Below are 19546 nucleotides of genomic sequence, written 5' to 3'. Positions count from 1 at the left end.
TGAAATATCAATCCACCAAACTCAGCAAGTATGTTTTATTAATCAGACGATGTAGTCTTTCAATTGAGCACGGGGAACAATAGAGTAAAGAGATAATAAAATGCTCCGCAGGGCGCAGCTTGATACGACCGCAGAGGTCGAACCCTGAACAGTTGGGGCAAGTATGGACACAACATTCAAGCTTGATACAGCTCTGAATTTGGATTGTGATTAAATATTTGACACAGCATAGGTTTCTGACACAGAATGAATGTGGTCTAAGAACTTAAAAATTTTAAATTGGACATTCACCTATTATGGTCCAATATCAAAAATCTAAATACATGGTTAGATTCAGCATATCAAAGAACCCCAAGAATTCAATTTTTGATGAAATCAAACAAAGTTTAATTTTGGACCCTTTTGATCTCAATGTGGACAAAGTTGATAACGGGGCCCAAAAATCAAAAATCTAAATACATGGTTAGATTCAGCATATCAAAGAACCCCATATATTCAATTTTTGTTGAAATCAAACAAAGTTTAATTTTGGACCCCGATTTGGACCAACTTGAAAACTGGGCCCATAATCAAAAATCTAAACACATGTTTAGATTCAGCATATCAAAGAACCCTACAAATTCAATTTTTGTTAAAATCAAACTAAGTTTAATTTTGGACCCTTTGGACCTTTATGTAGACCAATTTGAAAACGGAACCAAAAATTAAGAATCTAAATACGCGGTTAGATTCGGCATATCAAAGAACCCCAATAATTCAATTTTTGATGAAATCAAACAAAGTTAAATTTTGGACCCTTTGGACCTCAATGTGGACCAATTTAAAAACGGGGCCCAAAATCCAAAAACTTAATACACGGTTAGATTCAGCATATGAAAGAACCCCATATATTCAATTTTTGTTGAAATCAAACAAAGTTTAATTTTGGACCCCGATTTGGACCAACTTGAAAACTGGGCCCATAATAAATCTAAATACATGGTTAGATTCAGCATATCAAAGAACCCCATATATTCAATTTTTGTTGAAATCAAACAAAGTTTAATTTTGGACCCCGATTTGGACCAACTTGAAAACTGGGCCCATAATCAAAAATCTAAATACATGGTTAGATTCAGCATATCAAAGAACCCCATATATTCAATTTTTGTTGAAATCAAACTAAGTTTAATTTTGGACCCTTTGGATCTTTATGTAGACCAATTTGAAAACGGAACCAAAAATTAAGAATCTAAATACATGGTTAGATTCGGCATATCAAAGAACCCCAATAATTCAATTTTTGATGAAATCAAACAAAGTTAAATTTTGGACCCTTTGGACCTCAATGTGGACCAATTTAAAAACGGGGCCCAAAATCCAAAAATTTAATACATGGTTAGATTCAGCATATTAAAGAACCCCAAGAATTCAAGAATAAAACCCCATTGAAATTGATCAAGAAATAAGCAATTTATACGAAGTATATTCTTTTGCACAATACTGTGCAATTGAATATTTCTTGCTATTGCGCAATACTGTACAATTGACAATTTCTTGCTATTGCGCAATATTGTGCTATTGGATATTTCTTGCTATTGCGCAATACTGTGCAATTGAAGATTTCTTGCTATTGCGCAATACTGTGCAATTGAAGATTTCTTGCTATTGTGCAATACTGTGCAATTGAAAATTTCTTGCTATTGCACAATACTTATTGTATAATAATTTACACATCCTGTTTGGTGTGTATCTCCTACCATATCATTATTATTTGCTTTTAAATATAAATCAGAAATAACCAACTTAAAATGGAAAATTTTAAAAGAAAAAAAAAAGAAAAAAAAGAAAAAAAAAGAAAAAAAAAAATTTCATTGAGATCCATTCACTTAAGCTAAAGTTAGATTGCGAAAACTAATGTGTCTTCGGACGACGACGACGACGCCGGACGACGACGACGCCAACGACGACGAGGACGACGACGCCAACGACGACGACGACGACGACGCCAACGTCATACCAATATACGACCACAAAATTTTTTTTGCGGTCGTATAAAAAACCATTAAAATACCGATTATCTGCTGAAATATCAATCCACCAAACTCAGCAAGTATGTTTTATTAATCAGACGATGTAGTCTTTCAATTGAGCACGGGGAACAATAGAGTAAAGAGATAATAAAATGCTCCGCAGGGCGCAGCTTGATACGACCGCAGAGGTCGAACCCTGAACAGTTGGGGCAAGTATGGACACAACATTCAAGCTTGATACAGCTCTGAATTTGGATTGTGATTAAATATTTGACACAGCATAGGTTTCTGACACAGAATGAATGTGGTCTAAGAACTTAAAAATTTTAAATTGGACATTCACCTATTATGGTCCAATATCAAAAATCTAAATACATGGTTAGATTCAGCATATCAAAGAACCCCAAGAATTCAATTTTTGATGAAATCAAACAAAGTTTAATTTTGGACCCTTTTGATCTCAATGTGGACAAAGTTGATAACGGGGCCCAAAAATCAAAAATCTAAATACATGGTTAGATTCAGCATATCAAAGAACCCCATATATTCAATTTTTGTTGAAATCAAACAAAGTTTAATTTTGGACCCCGATTTGGACCAACTTGAAAACTGGGCCCATAATCAAAAATCTAAACACATGTTTAGATTCAGCATATCAAAGAACCCTACAAATTCAATTTTCTGGAAACTAGAAAAATGCTTATTTTTGGCCCCTTTTTGGCCCCCAATTCCTAAACTTTTCTGGGAATTACCCCCAAACTCAATTCCAGCTTTCCCTTTGTGATATGGAACCTTGTAGTACAATTTAAGAAATATCCAAACACTTACACACAAGTAATTGTCATGAAACTAGAAAAATGCTTGTTTTTTGCCCCTTTTTTGGCCCCTAATTCCTAAAATTTTGAGGCAATTACCCCCAAAATCAATTACAGCCTTCCCTATGTGATATGGAACCTTGTGGTACAATGTCAGAGAGATCCATACACTTACACACAAGTTATTGTCTGGAAGTTACAAAAATGCTTATTTTTGGCCCCTTTTTGGCCCCTAATTCCTTAACTGTTGGTACCATAATCCCCAAAATCAATCCCAACCTTCCTTTCGTGGTATTGAACCTTATGGTAAAATTTCATGGAGATCCATTCACTTAAACTAAAGTTAGAGTGCGAAAACCAATGTGTCTTCGGACGACGCCGGACGACGACGACGACGACGACGACGACGCCAACGTCATACCAATATACGACCAAAAAATTTTTAATTTTTGCGGTCGTATAAAAAAAATTAACGTTTAAAATTACTGCCAACTTTTAAAGAATGTGATTAAACATTTCGGAGTAGATCTTTAGTATTTTAAAATCCACATCCGGTTGACACCACTGGTTAAATATATCTCATCACAATATTTCTGAAGGCCATCTTATACTGCAGAAAGAATGGTGGTAAGAACTTTAGAAAGATGATTACTATCGTTCTTTATAAAGCTTTAGTGAAGTTTAGATATCCAGCATACAAGTAAGAAATTGTCATCGTCCTTTTTTTATTTTAATACCAAAGGAGAGAAGGACTGATTTGTGATTTTCTAAAATCTCTCCTTTGGTTCATGATGTAGGGTATTTGTAAGATGCCTAGTTTAGCTGTAAATTTCAAGTTCTTTAGTGAGACATTCCAAAAATGATTTTTGCAAATAAAAATATTGTTTGGGGCTTTGTTTACTTCAGCAACACCATATATGTCTTGTAAATCGGACTATTATTAATTTAGTGAGTTAATCGCACACAGTTTACAATATTGTTTTATTTGTTTACAAAGGTTGTCTACCCAAGAAATGGATTCACTTTGAGGAATTTGGGACTGCGCTTCAACTTCGTACTTTTTTTTAAAATGTTTGATTCGAGCGTCACTGATGAGTCTTTTGTAGACGAAACGCGCGACTGGCGTACGAAATTTAATCTTGGTATCTATAATGAAATTATTTACAGATCAATAACCTATAGGGAAATGAGTTAATCCTATAACATAGTGTATACATAAAGACACAAGTTATACAATAATATTTTATTGATACTAAACAATAGCGAGGAGAAAATAAAGACATTGAAAAATGAAATTTCACCCAGAATTATTTTCTGAATTTCCTTTTTAAAACTGCTTACATCTTTTACTTAAAGAAATGGTGACTGATTTGGTGTAATAACACCAAATAGTCAAACAAATTTTGTTTAATAGAAGTTTTCTTTAACGTCTAAAAAGTACATATACTTTCAACCAAAATCTGGAAAAACATGAAAATTCATGTATAAACTACCGGCAATTGTCTTCCACAGGAAGTAATGTTAAAGCATATACATACATACAGAACCACATTCGAGTGAGCAAGCTAACTTCTTAAAAATGGAAACAACACAACTACCAATACTATTTTCTATATTCCATTCCTTACCAACGTCAATGTTTCTTCACAATAATGCGTACTGCAACAACAATGTATTCACTGCATGAAATAACTAATTGCATGTTATCATTGTTTAAAATGCTTTTCAACTACATAAAAAGAAAGGAAAGCCCATCAGCTTAATTGATCTTAAATTGTAATTCCGGTTCAAAAGTCAAGCACCGAACAACATATAGGAAAAGATTACCAGTACGTTTTCACAACGTTTTTAAATGGCAGTGAAATTCATTGTCATAATAAAAATCGATACAAACTTGGCTACTTTTCTCACACGAAACTGGCCGAGTTTATGTTTGTCCAATATTTTGATTGACAAATGTTCTATCGAAATTCATCTGTTATTCAACTGAATACAATAATTTTGGTAAATATTACATTGAAAAAGAATGATATAAATACAACTACACAATATAATTTGACTAAAACGATAATCCTTTTCTCCATGCTCAGGTACGAGAGTTAACAAGTCAGTAAGAAAAGGATTATCCTCACTTACAAACGAAGAATATTGTAAAGTGCTCATGGCTCAAATTAAATCCTTATTTGTCTTAAATCAAAAATGTATTTCATGCTCAGTGCGAATTGATTTTATTCTTTAGCATTTCAAATTACACTTGTCTTTGAGATGTAAGGAATTTCATAAATTTGAGGAAATTTTCTTAAATCATCTTTTAGACATTAATTGGCACAACAGCACGATTAATTGTTGAAAATTGTACGATTAGGTTTTATAGTTGTGAGTTTGAATGTTAACAATGTAATGTTTAGATAAGCAATTTTTTGTTTATATACAGTTAAAATAAATGAATTTCAAACTTCATTCAATTTCACATTCAATACGTCCCCTTTTATATCAAATACTACTGATTTGTATTAGGCTATTAACTGAAACTCAAGTATTAAAATTTAAATTAACAAAATTAAAATTCGATAATAAATTTCAATTTCTGCTTAAATTGTATCGGAATATTTGAACTATTTATTGACCAACCTTTTATACCGAAGTATTGGAAAGCACATGCATTGCTACCTAAATGTTTAGGTTATATATACTGTTTCATTTATCAGAATTTTAATTCGACATTCCAGAGCTTTCAATAAGAAATTATTTCATGCTGATAAATGTTCATCAGGCCAGTTCTAACTTCTATATAGAAATTCCTTGTGTTGAACTGTCAGTAAACAATGTGATGATCCCTTATTAACAAAATGTTTTAATTCATACTTGAAAATAGAGAAACATAAAATCCTATTACTTCATTGGTCATGAGCACTTTACAATATTCTAATGTGTAAAATCATGAACTATGGAGGCAATTGGCACACATGAATATACAATATTGGTCCCTTCAATGAAAGCATAGTGCATGTGATATCATTATCAATTATATTTTTTATTCAAATAAAACAGAGGATGTATTTTTCTAAAACTTTTAACGCTGAAATTTATCGACTTGTTAAAAGACATTCGGATTTATTTTTTGGCTGTTTTTGAAATATCATATTATGCATACAGTTTTTACTAGATATTTACATCTTTCTTCAGTCACACGTGTTTGTCGTAAAAGCTATGTAACGTTGAGACTAACAAAACGAACAATGATATCCACCGGGTTAAACGACAGTCTGCTTACATACCAAAAACGACTATTCAGACGAAAATCTTATTTTGAAACAAATTTGGAAATATTAAATCTATAAATTATAAGTTTTAACATAAATGACAACTGGAGGTCTACTGGTGATTAATTTTTTACCAAATAAAATGTGACTAGAATGAGTATTAATGAGTTGAACAATGCACACGTAAACAAGATGCACGTGTAACACTTCATTGTGGTCATGATGACAATCTTGTTGGTCTACTGGTGATTAATGTTAAATAAAATGTCCCTTGAATGAATACTGATGGGTTGAACAATGGACACGTTAATTAGATGCACATTAAATATGTCATTTACAATAAAAAAAAATCCAAAGTAAGGACTATTTACATCCTATAAAGTATCATCATGATATTAGTTAGAAATTACAATCAGGTCGATCTTACTAATCTATCAAAAAAAGACAAAGAAGATACCTAAATGTTCACTCATCCCAGAATCATGTTTATATTTCTATACCAGATTTGAATTATTACTCCTTTCAAAGTTAAGGCGACATGTCTAATTAGTAGTCTACCAAGTTTACTACACACATGACCACTGTACTAACAATTAACTATTTATACTTAATATATTTCTTAAAACGTATTTAGTAACGCTTCATGTACCACATAAATATCTGCTTTGGTATATTATTTCTGCTTAGTATTTTCCATTACCATTTTATTTAGTAATAACTTTAACGGTACCAAATTTACCAGATGCGTAATATCGAAAATAAATGTCATTCAGAGATGCTCGAGAACAAACTATTTGATAATCCTTGATAAACTTATTCATAAAAAATTAAAAAGAACACTTCACATAGCACAAAAATATATTGTTTGCATTTTTATCTAACTTGCCCTTGATTTCATTTTAGGAAAAATTACCGCAGACTCACACACCATCAAAACCTAAAAAAAAAACAACACAATAACTGAAACTATTAGGCTTTAAATGGAAAACAAAATAATTCAAACTTTACTAGAACCATAGAAAATGCCAGGTTTTACAACTATATCAACAATGTTTCGCGGATGTTGGTATAGGTAAATACAATACTAAAATTATGTTTGTTATTTTTTTTATTTTCTTGTACTTCAAAAATATTGAAAAATACTCCAAATCTTAAATTGAATTGTCTTTTTTGAAAGCTAAATTATTTTGATTATTGTGTCTTTATATCAATGCATTTAATTAAGTGTGAGTCTGATGACTTATTCTGTAAAGGAAAATTAAGTTATAATGAAACTAGTATACCACCCACGATAAAGTTGTGGTAGGTAACTACATAAAAGTGTATGGAATAGTTAAAGTAGGTGACTGTTACTATATAAAATTCCATGTAATAAATAAAGTTACAATAGTCAATCCAGCGGTCGAGTAAGCAGAGAGTTTGGCAGACTTCTTGTAAGATTTGTCGTTCTAACTATGAAATGAGTGTAATTCATGTTCTCGCTTTGAATGCTGGATGATTCACAGGATGTAATATATTAATTTATCAATAATCGTAGGATGTCGGTTTATGTTCAGAACATTACTTCTGCATTATCTTGATGTTTACGACAACGCTTATGTTGTAATAATTCTTTTGTACATAGGCTTTCGTCAATTTAGACGAGTCTCGGTCTGTCTTGGTCTGTCTTGTCTGTGAATTTTTTCGCGAATAACGATCATGTAAATCGTTTCTAGATATTATGCATACACTTTTTACATGTGTAAAAATGGATCACAATGGTGAAAAAAGTGCATTCTAATATTCGTTCAGATTTCGACTGCATCAAACAATGTACTAAATACTAAGGAAATAAAAAGATTATGAAAAAATAATGATGATATAATTCAGGCATCTCCAGTGCCCCCTCTCACAAAATGTAACAATAGAAAAACAATCAGATTTTTGGTGCTACAATATCATCCTATAGTGTATTAATTTATGATATATGGTTTGTTTTGGATATCGACAGAGCACAAAGTTCACTATCAGGGTGACAATTGTCGTCTCCATAATTGATTGTAGGTGGAAAATATATCTCTCCTGATGTACCAAAAGATGATCTGCTGGCTTCATATTTGATTCGATATCTCTCTACCGCTGGACCCCACAGTGGACTAGGTTTAAGTAACATCCCTATTCGCTGTAAAAGAAAATAATTATATCAGACTAGCAGATATTACGACACATCTCTTATTGATTGAATTGATCACGCTTTGCATTTCAAATTATAAACCTATGTTTTATGAATATTTTATTTTTATTTATTTTGTTTAGAAGATATTTTATTCATTATATTGATATATTGATCACATTATGTTTTTTTATGTCTTCAGTTAGTTATACTGTTGACATAATGCTCAATTTTAGAGACGAACCATTTTATCTTCAGTAGATAATTAGAACGGTGAAATCAGAATAGACCAATGTTAACATTTCATATCCTATCATTCTTAAAACAATAAGCACTTTGGGAATGTTATTTTACTCTCTGATGAGCTTTGCTAACGTTTTAAATTATTATCATCTGTAGCAAATATCACTGAGTGAGTCCTTGTTAATTTGCATATATGCTCAAGTGACTTTGAAGCAATCAGTTTGCCATGCTTACAAAAGTATAAATATGTATTTGTTAATCCATAATTGTTAAAAACTTGTACAACATACGTGTTCCTACGTTGTAAATGAATTGTCTACTTAACAAATTTAAAATTTCTATTCCTGTCTATCAATCACCAACTAAACCGTTTATTGCATTTTGTTGTTTTTTGTATAATTGGTTGTTTCAAAGTAGCTGTATGAGTTATTGGTGGTAATAGTTCTTTTGTTTTAACCGAACTTTGGTCCCTTAAACACCACAGCAGTTGAAGACCATTGAAGACATGCATACATTATAGCACTTAATGTTGATAACGATCTGAGTTTGTGACATGAAAAAATCAGTTACTTCGACACAGATACAGCTGGTTGACTGGTGTTCTTGTAATTGGGTTTAGACTACCGTCACTCGTTACTCGTAAAATCAAATAAGATTCCATTAATATAAGCTATTCCTTTCCAGATAGACATTTTTCGTGTCTCGTTGATCTGTGAATTTCAATATGCGGATACCTACTTGTAACATATTTCCATCAGTCGTAAGAATTGCATATATCATATAAGCTGGTAATGGTAAGATCGATGCCAACCCTAACATCCAGCCAGCAGCAATCGCCCAACCAGGATACTGATAATCACCATAAGACACAGGTTTCAGCTGGATTATACTGAACAGCCAAACACCCTGTAAGAAAGAACATTAACCTATAACTGAATATCAACTCTTGCTAGGAATAAAAATATGGTTTATTATCTTTTTTCAAATTGTATTTATTTTGTCGTCATTATTTGTATTTTAATATACCATTTTTATCTTCTGCATATTTCAGTATTTTCTATTAAACTTGCAAAAAAGAATAAATTGCTTGACATTGTTGCAATCAGATGGCCCAAAAGCACCAATTTGCATAATTGAAACAGCTCTCACAGATCAAAACTTAACTTTGGTCTGCCGAAAATTATTGGATTTTTTTTCACGTAAAACGATATGTATTGCACATGTCACTGCTGTTGTAACAAATTCTGCTACAATAGGATAGTCGAATATAAATTATTTTATCTACGTAACATATATATCGGGTTAATCAGGTTTATACTTTCACTTTAGATTATTACTTGGACCTAAACTTATGATCTCTGCAAACATTAGAAAAGAAGCATTACTTTGTTGTGCTCGCTTTTCATTAAAACGTTTGATTTTTAACATTTTGGGTGGCAATAAATCTCGTAGAAAAAAGTAATATAAATTTCTGACAAATTTCATCAAAACCCATTGACAATGAATTTGCATATTTCAAAACGGCCAAGCACCTTAGAAATTATGAGATCGATTCATTTTCGAACTAGAATTGGGTTAATTCATAATTTGTAGGAAAATGTTTATGGAATGTCATATTCTCCGCTTTTTTCTTCAATTGTGCCAGGGAACACCATCGAAACCAAATACATCAAATATTGCCTAATAAAACAAAACATGGGGGTTGGAAACTTTTACAAATACGAAGACATTTGAAATGTCAAGATGTCATAACTTCCTTTGAAGTTGTCAAAGAAACATGAGGAACGAACGTGTTAAACGTTACAAGATGTGCGATTTATCACTTTAACGTTTTCTTAAGGTAGCATTCGCAAGACATCAGTACAAACATGGTTTATAGTACCACACCTCTTGCATAAATTGTTTCGTCAAAACATGACAATCGCATAATATTTTATACATAGCTATCTAACATCTCTGACATCTTGTAAATAAGACAGAAATCATACAAAGAAGAAGACGTTTCATTCACAAGACATGTATGTAAAATATAAACATATGCAAAGTGTAATAGACCACAACTCCTGAATAAATATTATCAAATCAAAATGACGGTACATAATAACTATTTTCATTTGCAAAATCATCCTACCGATATAAACAGTAGTCATTTGAATTTATATATTAATTCTATATATAATTTTATTATCGACAAAAGTAATAACGTTTAGTTTCAATCAAATAACTCTAAATGGAATTTTAGAAGAAAATAATAATTTGCAAGACAATTGGATTTTATGGTGATTGATTTCAGCTGAATGACTGTTACTTTTATTGACAAATCACGTTCATGCTGAATAAACCTTCTCTGAAAAAAAAATCAATATGTTTGGAATTTAAATTGAAAGTTGTTATTTTGTGTGAACATAGTTTATTTAGAAAAGGTGTCGTTATTCTAATGATGACCAAAAATGTTGCCTTTCTCTTCAATCTCATCATCTATCACCAGTAGGAAGTATAGATGGATATTTCGACAATTAATGTCCCTTCATAAATGCCTGAGGCTGAATTATTTAAAAACCAAAACCAATTACACACGTTGAAGACATTTGAATAGATCATTTATGCTGGGTAATATTTCTATTTACCTATATTAGTATTTAAGATAATTAACATTAATGCTAAAATTGGCCAAATAGTCCTTTACAGCGGTCAATAACTCCTATAATAAGGCAATGAATGGTTTCAGTAATGAGAGTTATTTTTAAAGATCATCTTCACTCTTTAAAGTTATTGTCTTTTTTATATAATTTTCAAGATAATAGGCAGAATGACTAAAATTGGAAAACAATCATCACTTAAGGGCAATAACTCCTTATGGAGTCATCTGTTAATTTTGGTATGAATTGAAAGAAGGTCGACATTGTGGATATTAAATTCCCTTGCATTTTGCTACTATGTTCTATCTTTAGGTGTTTTCTTTTACGTTATATAATTTACAAACTATAATCGTCACAGCCTAAGTATTATTATTGTGAAAATAGGGTTAAATTTGTTCATTAATCTGACGGAAAATATTTTTGAAAATTTTTTCGATGCACTATGACCAATGTTATGTGCTGTCAAAAGTAGTTCCCTCATTTCTCTTTCTTTATACGCGTCTGTGTGTCTGAGAAAGAACATTTAGAATAATATGGAAGTCGAAATAGATCAAATATTAAAAATAAATCTGAAAATCATAAAGAGTTCCCACCGAACAAATTTATACCAATGAGGAGTGATGTGACAGGTAATGTATCACGATATCAGCACCGTCTTTCATGATTCAACAAACCAATTATTTAATCTGATTTAATTTTAGGAAGACTTCAATTACAATTTTGCCCTTTTATAAATGTGTATTTATTTAAGGAATATACAGAGCATAACTATTGGTCAGAAACAGAAATGTTTTATTTCAAATCCTGCTTCGCTGAGCGCAGCTGGATACGCCCGCAGAGGTCCATCCCTGAACTGTTGGGGCAAAAATGGACACAATATTCAAGCTTGATACAGGTCTGAATTTGGATTGTATTAAATATTTGACATATTATAGGTTTCTGAATAAATGTAGTCAAAGAACTTGAAATTGGTTATATGAATTGAATATATATTCAATTAAAGATTTCTTGCTGTTGTACAATACACTGTGCTGTTGCGCAATACTTAGTAAATCTGTTGTCAGACTATAAACAATTAAAGTTCAATTAATTCTCAATGTCAAAATAGAAATTTATGAAAATGTAAAGGGGGCTTACATCAATAGATATAAACAATTCACCAAAGTTTCATGAGAATTGCTGACAGCAATTTTGAGTTATTGTCCGAAAACTGGAAAATCCCCCCTTTTAATGAATAAAACCCCATAACTCAGAGATGTAAAATGTAAAATTTATAAAATTCTAAATAGAGCTTACATCAATAGATATAAAAAATTCATCAAAGTTTAATAAGAACTGCTGAAAGCATTTTTGTTTTTTGTCAGAAAACTGGAAAATCCCCCTTTTTTTATGAATGAAACCCTGTAACTCGGAAACGTAAAATCTAAAATATATAAAAATCGAAAGGGAGCTCATGTTAATAGATATTCTTGAGTTAATGTCCGACCTGTTGACGACGGACGCACAGACGGACGGACGGACAGAAGGACAGACGGACAACGGTATACCATAATACGTCCCACAAACGGGCGTATAAAAATGTAGTCATTGAGAATACGTATCAATATCTCCTTTGTTCATTTACATAGATATTCCTTATTTTTGAGATACATTTGATTTCCAAGCACAACTTAACATTTTCTCTTAATATCAAATCATGTTTCATTTGTTTATTTTCAAGATAATCATATTTTACATTTACATTTGTATATATATTCAAGACGCTTACATTTGTAACAAGAGGCTGTCGAGTGAGAGCAAACCGGATTTTCCTGCAGAGGTCAAATCCTGAAGAGTAGAGCAAGTATGGACAAAACATTTAAGCTTGAAACAGCTCTGAATTTGTATTGTGATTGAATATCTTGGATAGATTATTATCTAATAAATAATGAAAATGATATTTGCATATCTGAACCCCAAACAGGATCATGTAAAAATTAAACATTAACACACACAACAATAAAATTGATACGTATTCTCAATGACTACATTTTTATACGCCCGTTTGTGGGACGTATTATGGTATACCGTTGTCCGTCTGTCCTTCTGTCCGTCCGTCCGTCTGTGCGTCCGTCGTCAACAGGTCGGACATTAACTTAAAAAAGCTTTAACCAATTTGCATAAAACTTTGGTGAATCATTACTGGCTTATGGAGTAAATTTGATTTATTTCCCTTTGAACAGAAATATGGTTTAACATAGTACTCTTACATTAGATATGATTAATGAGTAATAATTCTCTAAAATAAGATATGATGTAACACAATGTATATCTATTTTCAAATTATAATCAAATATAATTAATAGTTCGAAATATTTTTCTTTCATTTATCACAAACTAATACAGATATGCAACTTATCAATGTCAACATCTTTAAATGTAATGACATATATCCTTTAGATAATAAAAATAGATTATTATCTAATTAAAGAAGTTCACTTCATAATAAAACCAGTGATGACTAAGTTCTCTTAAATTAGATATGGTTTAACACTCAAACATTGTCAGAATCAGCATATCGAAGAACCCAAGAATTCAATTTTTGATGAAATTAAACAAAAGTTTAATTTAGGCCCTTTGGACCTCAATGTGGTATTATCTAATTAATAATGAAAACAAGCATTCTTTGAGTATTGCATGGCAATACATAGTCCCCTACCGGTTACAAATTCATTGTAATGGAACGAAATTCTAACTTGATCTATAACATGTCATGGTGTAAACGTAACATAAAAATATCAAGTCAAAATCTTCAAGCATGACGAAAAAAACTGTTGAAAACTGATTATTTAAGTGAATTTTCTATGTCCAAAGACCATAACTCTGCACAAAATTATCAGACTGGAACAAAATTCCAACTTGATCTGTAACTTGTCATGATAAAACTATATACTAATTATCAAATCAATATCTTCAAGCCAATGACAAACAAACCTACCACTAAATTCTTCAAACAATTTACCAAAGAAAAGGAAAAGAATCCAAAATGTCTTTTTGTCTTTTTAAGAAATGAGTCATTTCCCTTCGAACAGAAATCTACTAATTAATAAGTATTTCATCAAAAATTTAATTCTAGGGAAAGGACTTTAACTGAACAAAGAGAAAAGCTAAAATCGTGAAAATTTAACTTGACCTGTAACTTGTCATGATAAATCAATAGACCAAATATCAAATCAATATCTTCAAGCACGAAGAAAAAAAGTCTGGAAAACTGATTTGCCGGACTGACAGATGGACAGACAGACGGACAGACAGACAGACAGATGGACGGAGTGCAAACCTAAAATCCCCTTCGACTTCGTCGGTAGGGGACTAATAAATACATGTTTAGATTCAGCATTTGAAAGAACCCTATATATATTCAATTCATGTTGAAATCAAACACAGTTTAATTTGGACCCCAATTTGAACCAACTTAAAAACTTGGCCTAAAATCAGAAATCTAAATATATGTTTATTAATAGACAATATAAGCTTAGTTTTCAAAGGAGTTCACTTCATCAACAAAAATTATATATAACATTCAGAAAATTAGTTTTTACAGAATAACAAACAAAATGACAACAAAATTCTTAAAACAATTTACCAAAGAAAAGAAAAAAAGAATCCAAAATTTGTATTTATCATTAATACAATGTCTTTGAAAAATCTATAAAACTTATCTGCAATTATCTTCAAAATGTCTAAAAACGAACAGTAAATTTCTTACTATATTTATACAGTCCTATATAGCTTATAATCATCAGCACTTGGGAAACAGAAAATAAATCTGTCACTCCAATTATAATTGTGGTATAAACATTTACCATATGTTAGTCATAATTTGATAAAAGATAAGAGAAAACTATTCAAAAACACTTACTGTAATCAAACTTTATATGTATAACTAACCATTTCTGTACAAAGATAAATAACTCAATCCCATTATAAATACCACCTTTGGATATTAAAAAGGGCGATAACTCAACAAGGAGAAAAGCGAAAATCGTGAAAATTGAACTCGGCCTTCATTTAGTCACAGGGAACAACATATCTAAATTTGGAAAAATTTCATCAAAGCATTTTTATGTTATTGAGGAGACACTGTTTGGCAGACGCCCGTCAGCCCGCCCGACCACCCGCCCGCCCGCCGTACATCCCAAATCAATAACCGATATTTCCTTCGAAAATCCGGTTAAAAATTCAAAATGCTAATGTTTTTATATATTCAAAACACTTACGTTTGTAAATAAGCAAGACGCTTATATTTGAATATATTCAAGACACTTACTATAATGACGATGGGTGTTATAAATTGCCAACATATCTTCCACCATATTGACGGTTTGTATCCAATCATTAGTTCGATGTCACTTAAAAATCTGTCAGCACCTGTGAAACAAATGGATACCAATTATTCTTATAACATTTTACCTATCTTATTCGTACTATTCTAGTTCTGTGTCCTTCAAAGTCAAGAAAAGCTTATTTTTTTTATCGATGTCATTCGTCATTCCCGATCATTAATCCAACTATAATATTCTGGAATTTGATGCGACTGTCATACAAGTGAGAGGTTTAGCTAGCTATAAAACCAGGCTCAATCCACCATTTTCTACATAAGAAAATGCCTGTACCAAGTCAGGAATATGACAGTTGTTATCAATTCGTTCGATGTGTTTAAGCTTTTGATTTTACCATTTGATTAGGGACTTTCCTTTTTGAATTTTCCTCGGAGTTCAGTATTTTTGCGATTTTACTTTTTTCTGAAGTATATCATGACGTTTATGGTTTTATGTATTTCAAAATTTTAAATCATTTTTTTTTAATCTTTTCTCGTTTTATTTCATCAAATATTTATGATAATTGCTAATGTGATTCTTTATGGGATTCTAGGCCACTATTCACATTTATTAACCATACATAATAAGAAGTAAAGCATTTCTGTAGTTCGCCATGTAGCATTTCATTGTCAACGAAAGTCTAACAATGAAACACAGAATTTAGTGAACAATTTTGTCTTCCTAAACAAGTCATGATGAGGTTTATATGTCAGCATTGATTATGCAGTATCAGATACTATGTTTTTTTAAATATTGTGTGTGAGGTTCTTTAGAGCTTTGAAGTAATTAATTGAAAGGGCATTCCGCCGCCATTAAACCATTTGAATTATTTCACTGAAATCTCTTTAATTATGAAATATTACATTAATGACTTAAGTGACATGCCATGAATATACCATTATTAACAGCAATATCACATAAACCCTTTTACATAGAAGTTAGTACTTGAATTAGAAACATACTGCTAATCGACCAACTGTGTTTGAGAAAAAGGAGCAGCAATTGTTTTATCTACATTGGAATATCAAAATATAAAACAATTTACGGACGAACAAAACGAAACTTACATGATGAAACATCAATAGATCAGAAGTTACAGTACGTTTAATCTCTTCTAAAATTTACTAGATGCATGCTGATTTAAATCTTGAGTTACTATTTAGAACATTTGTTTATTGTTGATAGTCGTATGTGTTTCTATCCGTTGATTGTTGTCTCGTTCTTATTTAAAAACTTTTATTTGCAAGACGCAGTTCAGTTTGGTTGAAATTACCAAATAAAACCATATGCGAACTACCATGTTTTCTCTATAAATTTTGCAAAATGAACAAACAATAGTTTTACTGCTGGACCATTTATAAAAACAGGGGTCAATGTAAGAAACGCAACCGTACTCGAACTGTCATGTAAATGGACTTTTGTTTGCCTTAACGTAATGATGCAGTCAGAGCACATAACGTTCTTGTATTGATTTTGAAGTTATGACATTGCACCTGTTGAAAATATTATTGAAAAAAGCGAGCAAAACAAGTGTTGAAAGCTGCTAACGAGATATTCTTAACTAGATCTGATCTATAGGTAATAATTCAGTCGTCCATTAATATAATACAATTCATAACGATAACTGAACTATTAAAATGTTGGTTTAATCTGAAAACTTACCATATACCCAAGCTATAATAACACATTCAGTAAATGACAGCAACATCAAAGAGAAGACAGCACAATACCAGTCGATGATCTGCAGCACGTATATCCCTCCCTGTAACCATTATATAATTATGAATATTTGAAGAAATTGTCAATTAATCCATTCAGTTATCAGGTAAACATAGCCAGTCTTTCGGTTATTATTTTTTTTATTTTACATATAATAATAATTTCATTATATAAATAGAATGAATATACAGATTTCATAATTGTAAAATAAAGACAACAGTAGTATACCGCTGTTCGAAATTCATAAATCGATTGAGAAAAAACAAATCCGGGTTACAAATTAAAACTGAGGGAAACACATCAAATATAAGAGGTGAACAAAGACACAACAGAAATTGGAGGAAGGAATATTTTTTTGTCAAGGCGTCTTTATGCATGCATATGTACACATTAAGAATCCGAATACTTCATTTTTAACATAAAAGATTTGATAAAAAGTAAAATGCTCCGCAGGGCACAGCTTGACACAACCGTAGAGGTCGAACCCTGAACAGTTGGGGCAAGTATATATTGACACAACATTCAAGTTTGATACAGCTCTGAATTTGGATTGTGATTAAATATTTGACACAGCATATGTTACTGACACGGAATGAATGTGATTTAAGAACTTAATATTTTTAAATTGGACATTTACCTATTATGGTCCAATATCCAAAATTTAAATACATGGTTAGATTCAGCATATGCAAGAACAACAAGTATTCAATTTTTGATGGAATCAAACAAAAGTTCTTTTGACCCCGATTTGGACCAACTCAAAAAATTGACCCTAAATCAAAAATCTAAATATATGTTTAGATTCAGCGTATCAAAGAACCCCAAGAATTCATTTTTTTGTTAAAATCAAACGAAGTTTAATTTTGGACCATTTGGAACTTAATGATGACCAATTGGAAAACCGGGCCCAATGTCAAAAATCTAAATACAAGGTTGGATTCAGCATACCAAACAACCCCAAGAATTCAATGTCTGTTGAAATCAAACATAGTTTAATTTTGGACCCTTAGGATCTAAATTTAGACCAATTTGAAAAACGGACCCATATTTAAAAATCTAAATACAAGGTCAGCGTTGGCATATCAAAGAACCCCAATAATTCAATTTTAAATTCAATCAAAAAAAGTTTAATTTCGTTCCCTTGGACTTCAAAGTGAACTAATTTAAAAACTGGGCCTTAACTCGCAAATTAAAATACACGGTTAGATTCTGCATATTAAAGAACCCCAAAAATTCAAGACTTTGAATTAAATCCCATTGAAATTGGTCACAAGATATAATCAATTTATACACAGTATTAGAAAAAAGTATTGTTTTTGGCCCCTTTTTCCTAAACGGTTGGGAGCAAAACCCCCAAAATCAATCACAACCTTCATCATTTGGTATAAAACATTGTGGTACAATTCTTTAGAAATCCGTACACTTATACACAGGTTATTGTCCTGAAACAAGATTAATGCTTGTTTTTGGCCTCTTTTTAACCCCTAATTCATAATAAACAGATAGGGCAATAACCCCTAAAATCAATCCCAACATTTCCTTTTGTGGTATGGAACCTTGTGGTACAATTTCCTAAAGAGATCCATACACATATACTCAAGTTATTGTCTGAAATCCAAATGTCTTCAGACGACGACGACGACGACAATGTCATACCATTATAAGGCCGCCAAAATTTTCCGGTTGTATAATAATAAAGGAGAAGTATGATAAAATCTTTATTTGGCACCTTAAATTGGAATGAATAGAAAATTATTCCATTCTTTCTAAACATTTAAATGGAAATAGTGGTCTGCCCATATGGAAATATGCACGACAAAATTATATATATGTTTATATCTGATGAAAAAATATTGCTGAACCTGAAGCATGTTATTTGATAGATTTATATTATTTTTTTCATTTTCTAATTCATGTGACATCTCATACCTTTTTATTTAAAGGGGCATTAGCAGCCAAATTTTTCTAATCTAATTATTCAAACTCTAAAATCTAATTTAATATATACTAAAATGTATATCAGAACTACAAATTAAAATTCCATAAAGAACAATACACAATGTTTAGAATCGTTATAAGAGAATCAACAATTCGTGTGTATTCCTTGACTGGACGGCATCTAACAAACTACCGACATTACCTACGAAAACTGTCGATGGCACATGACCCCGTTTTATTATAAATTTAAACAGACAGGTAAGTGTAAAACTCCAAAGATAGGTTAGAACATGTAATAGTCTAAGGTCAATTTTCTTTGTTCTGCTAGTAATCCATGCATAACACATATAAATTAAATGTTTAGTCATTATTCATAACTTGAGGAGATTGATCTTTTATGCCTT

The 19546-nt window shown here is 31.2% G+C and overlaps 1 protein-coding gene across 2 annotated transcripts in view; it reads right to left on the bottom strand.

Moving 5' to 3' along the window:
- Positions 1-4055: 4055 nt before the first annotated feature.
- The window catches only part of LOC127716326 (sodium- and chloride-dependent glycine transporter 1-like), a 53117-nt gene continuing 37626 nt past the window's right edge, over positions 4056-19546 (bottom strand). For both annotated transcript variants that reach the window (XM_052222490.1, XM_052222491.1), the window contains exons 12-15: positions 17148-17247; positions 15434-15534; positions 9224-9391; positions 4056-8251 (exon numbers count right to left, since the gene is read on the bottom strand). In XM_052222490.1, the coding sequence (XP_052078450.1) occupies positions 8048-8251; positions 9224-9391; positions 15434-15534; positions 17148-17247 (573 nt within the window). In that variant the 3' untranslated portion in view covers positions 4056-8047. The remainder of the gene's footprint in view (positions 8252-9223; positions 9392-15433; positions 15535-17147; positions 17248-19546) is intronic.

Source organism: Mytilus californianus, unplaced genomic scaffold, assembly GCF_021869535.1.
Source record: "Mytilus californianus isolate M0D057914Y unplaced genomic scaffold, xbMytCali1.0.p SCAF_9, whole genome shotgun sequence".
In the NCBI taxonomy this organism is placed as follows: domain Eukaryota; kingdom Metazoa; phylum Mollusca; class Bivalvia; order Mytilida; family Mytilidae; genus Mytilus; species Mytilus californianus.
Note: the sequence above shows the minus strand (reverse complement) of the source record. Positions and strands in the feature narration are given on the sequence as shown.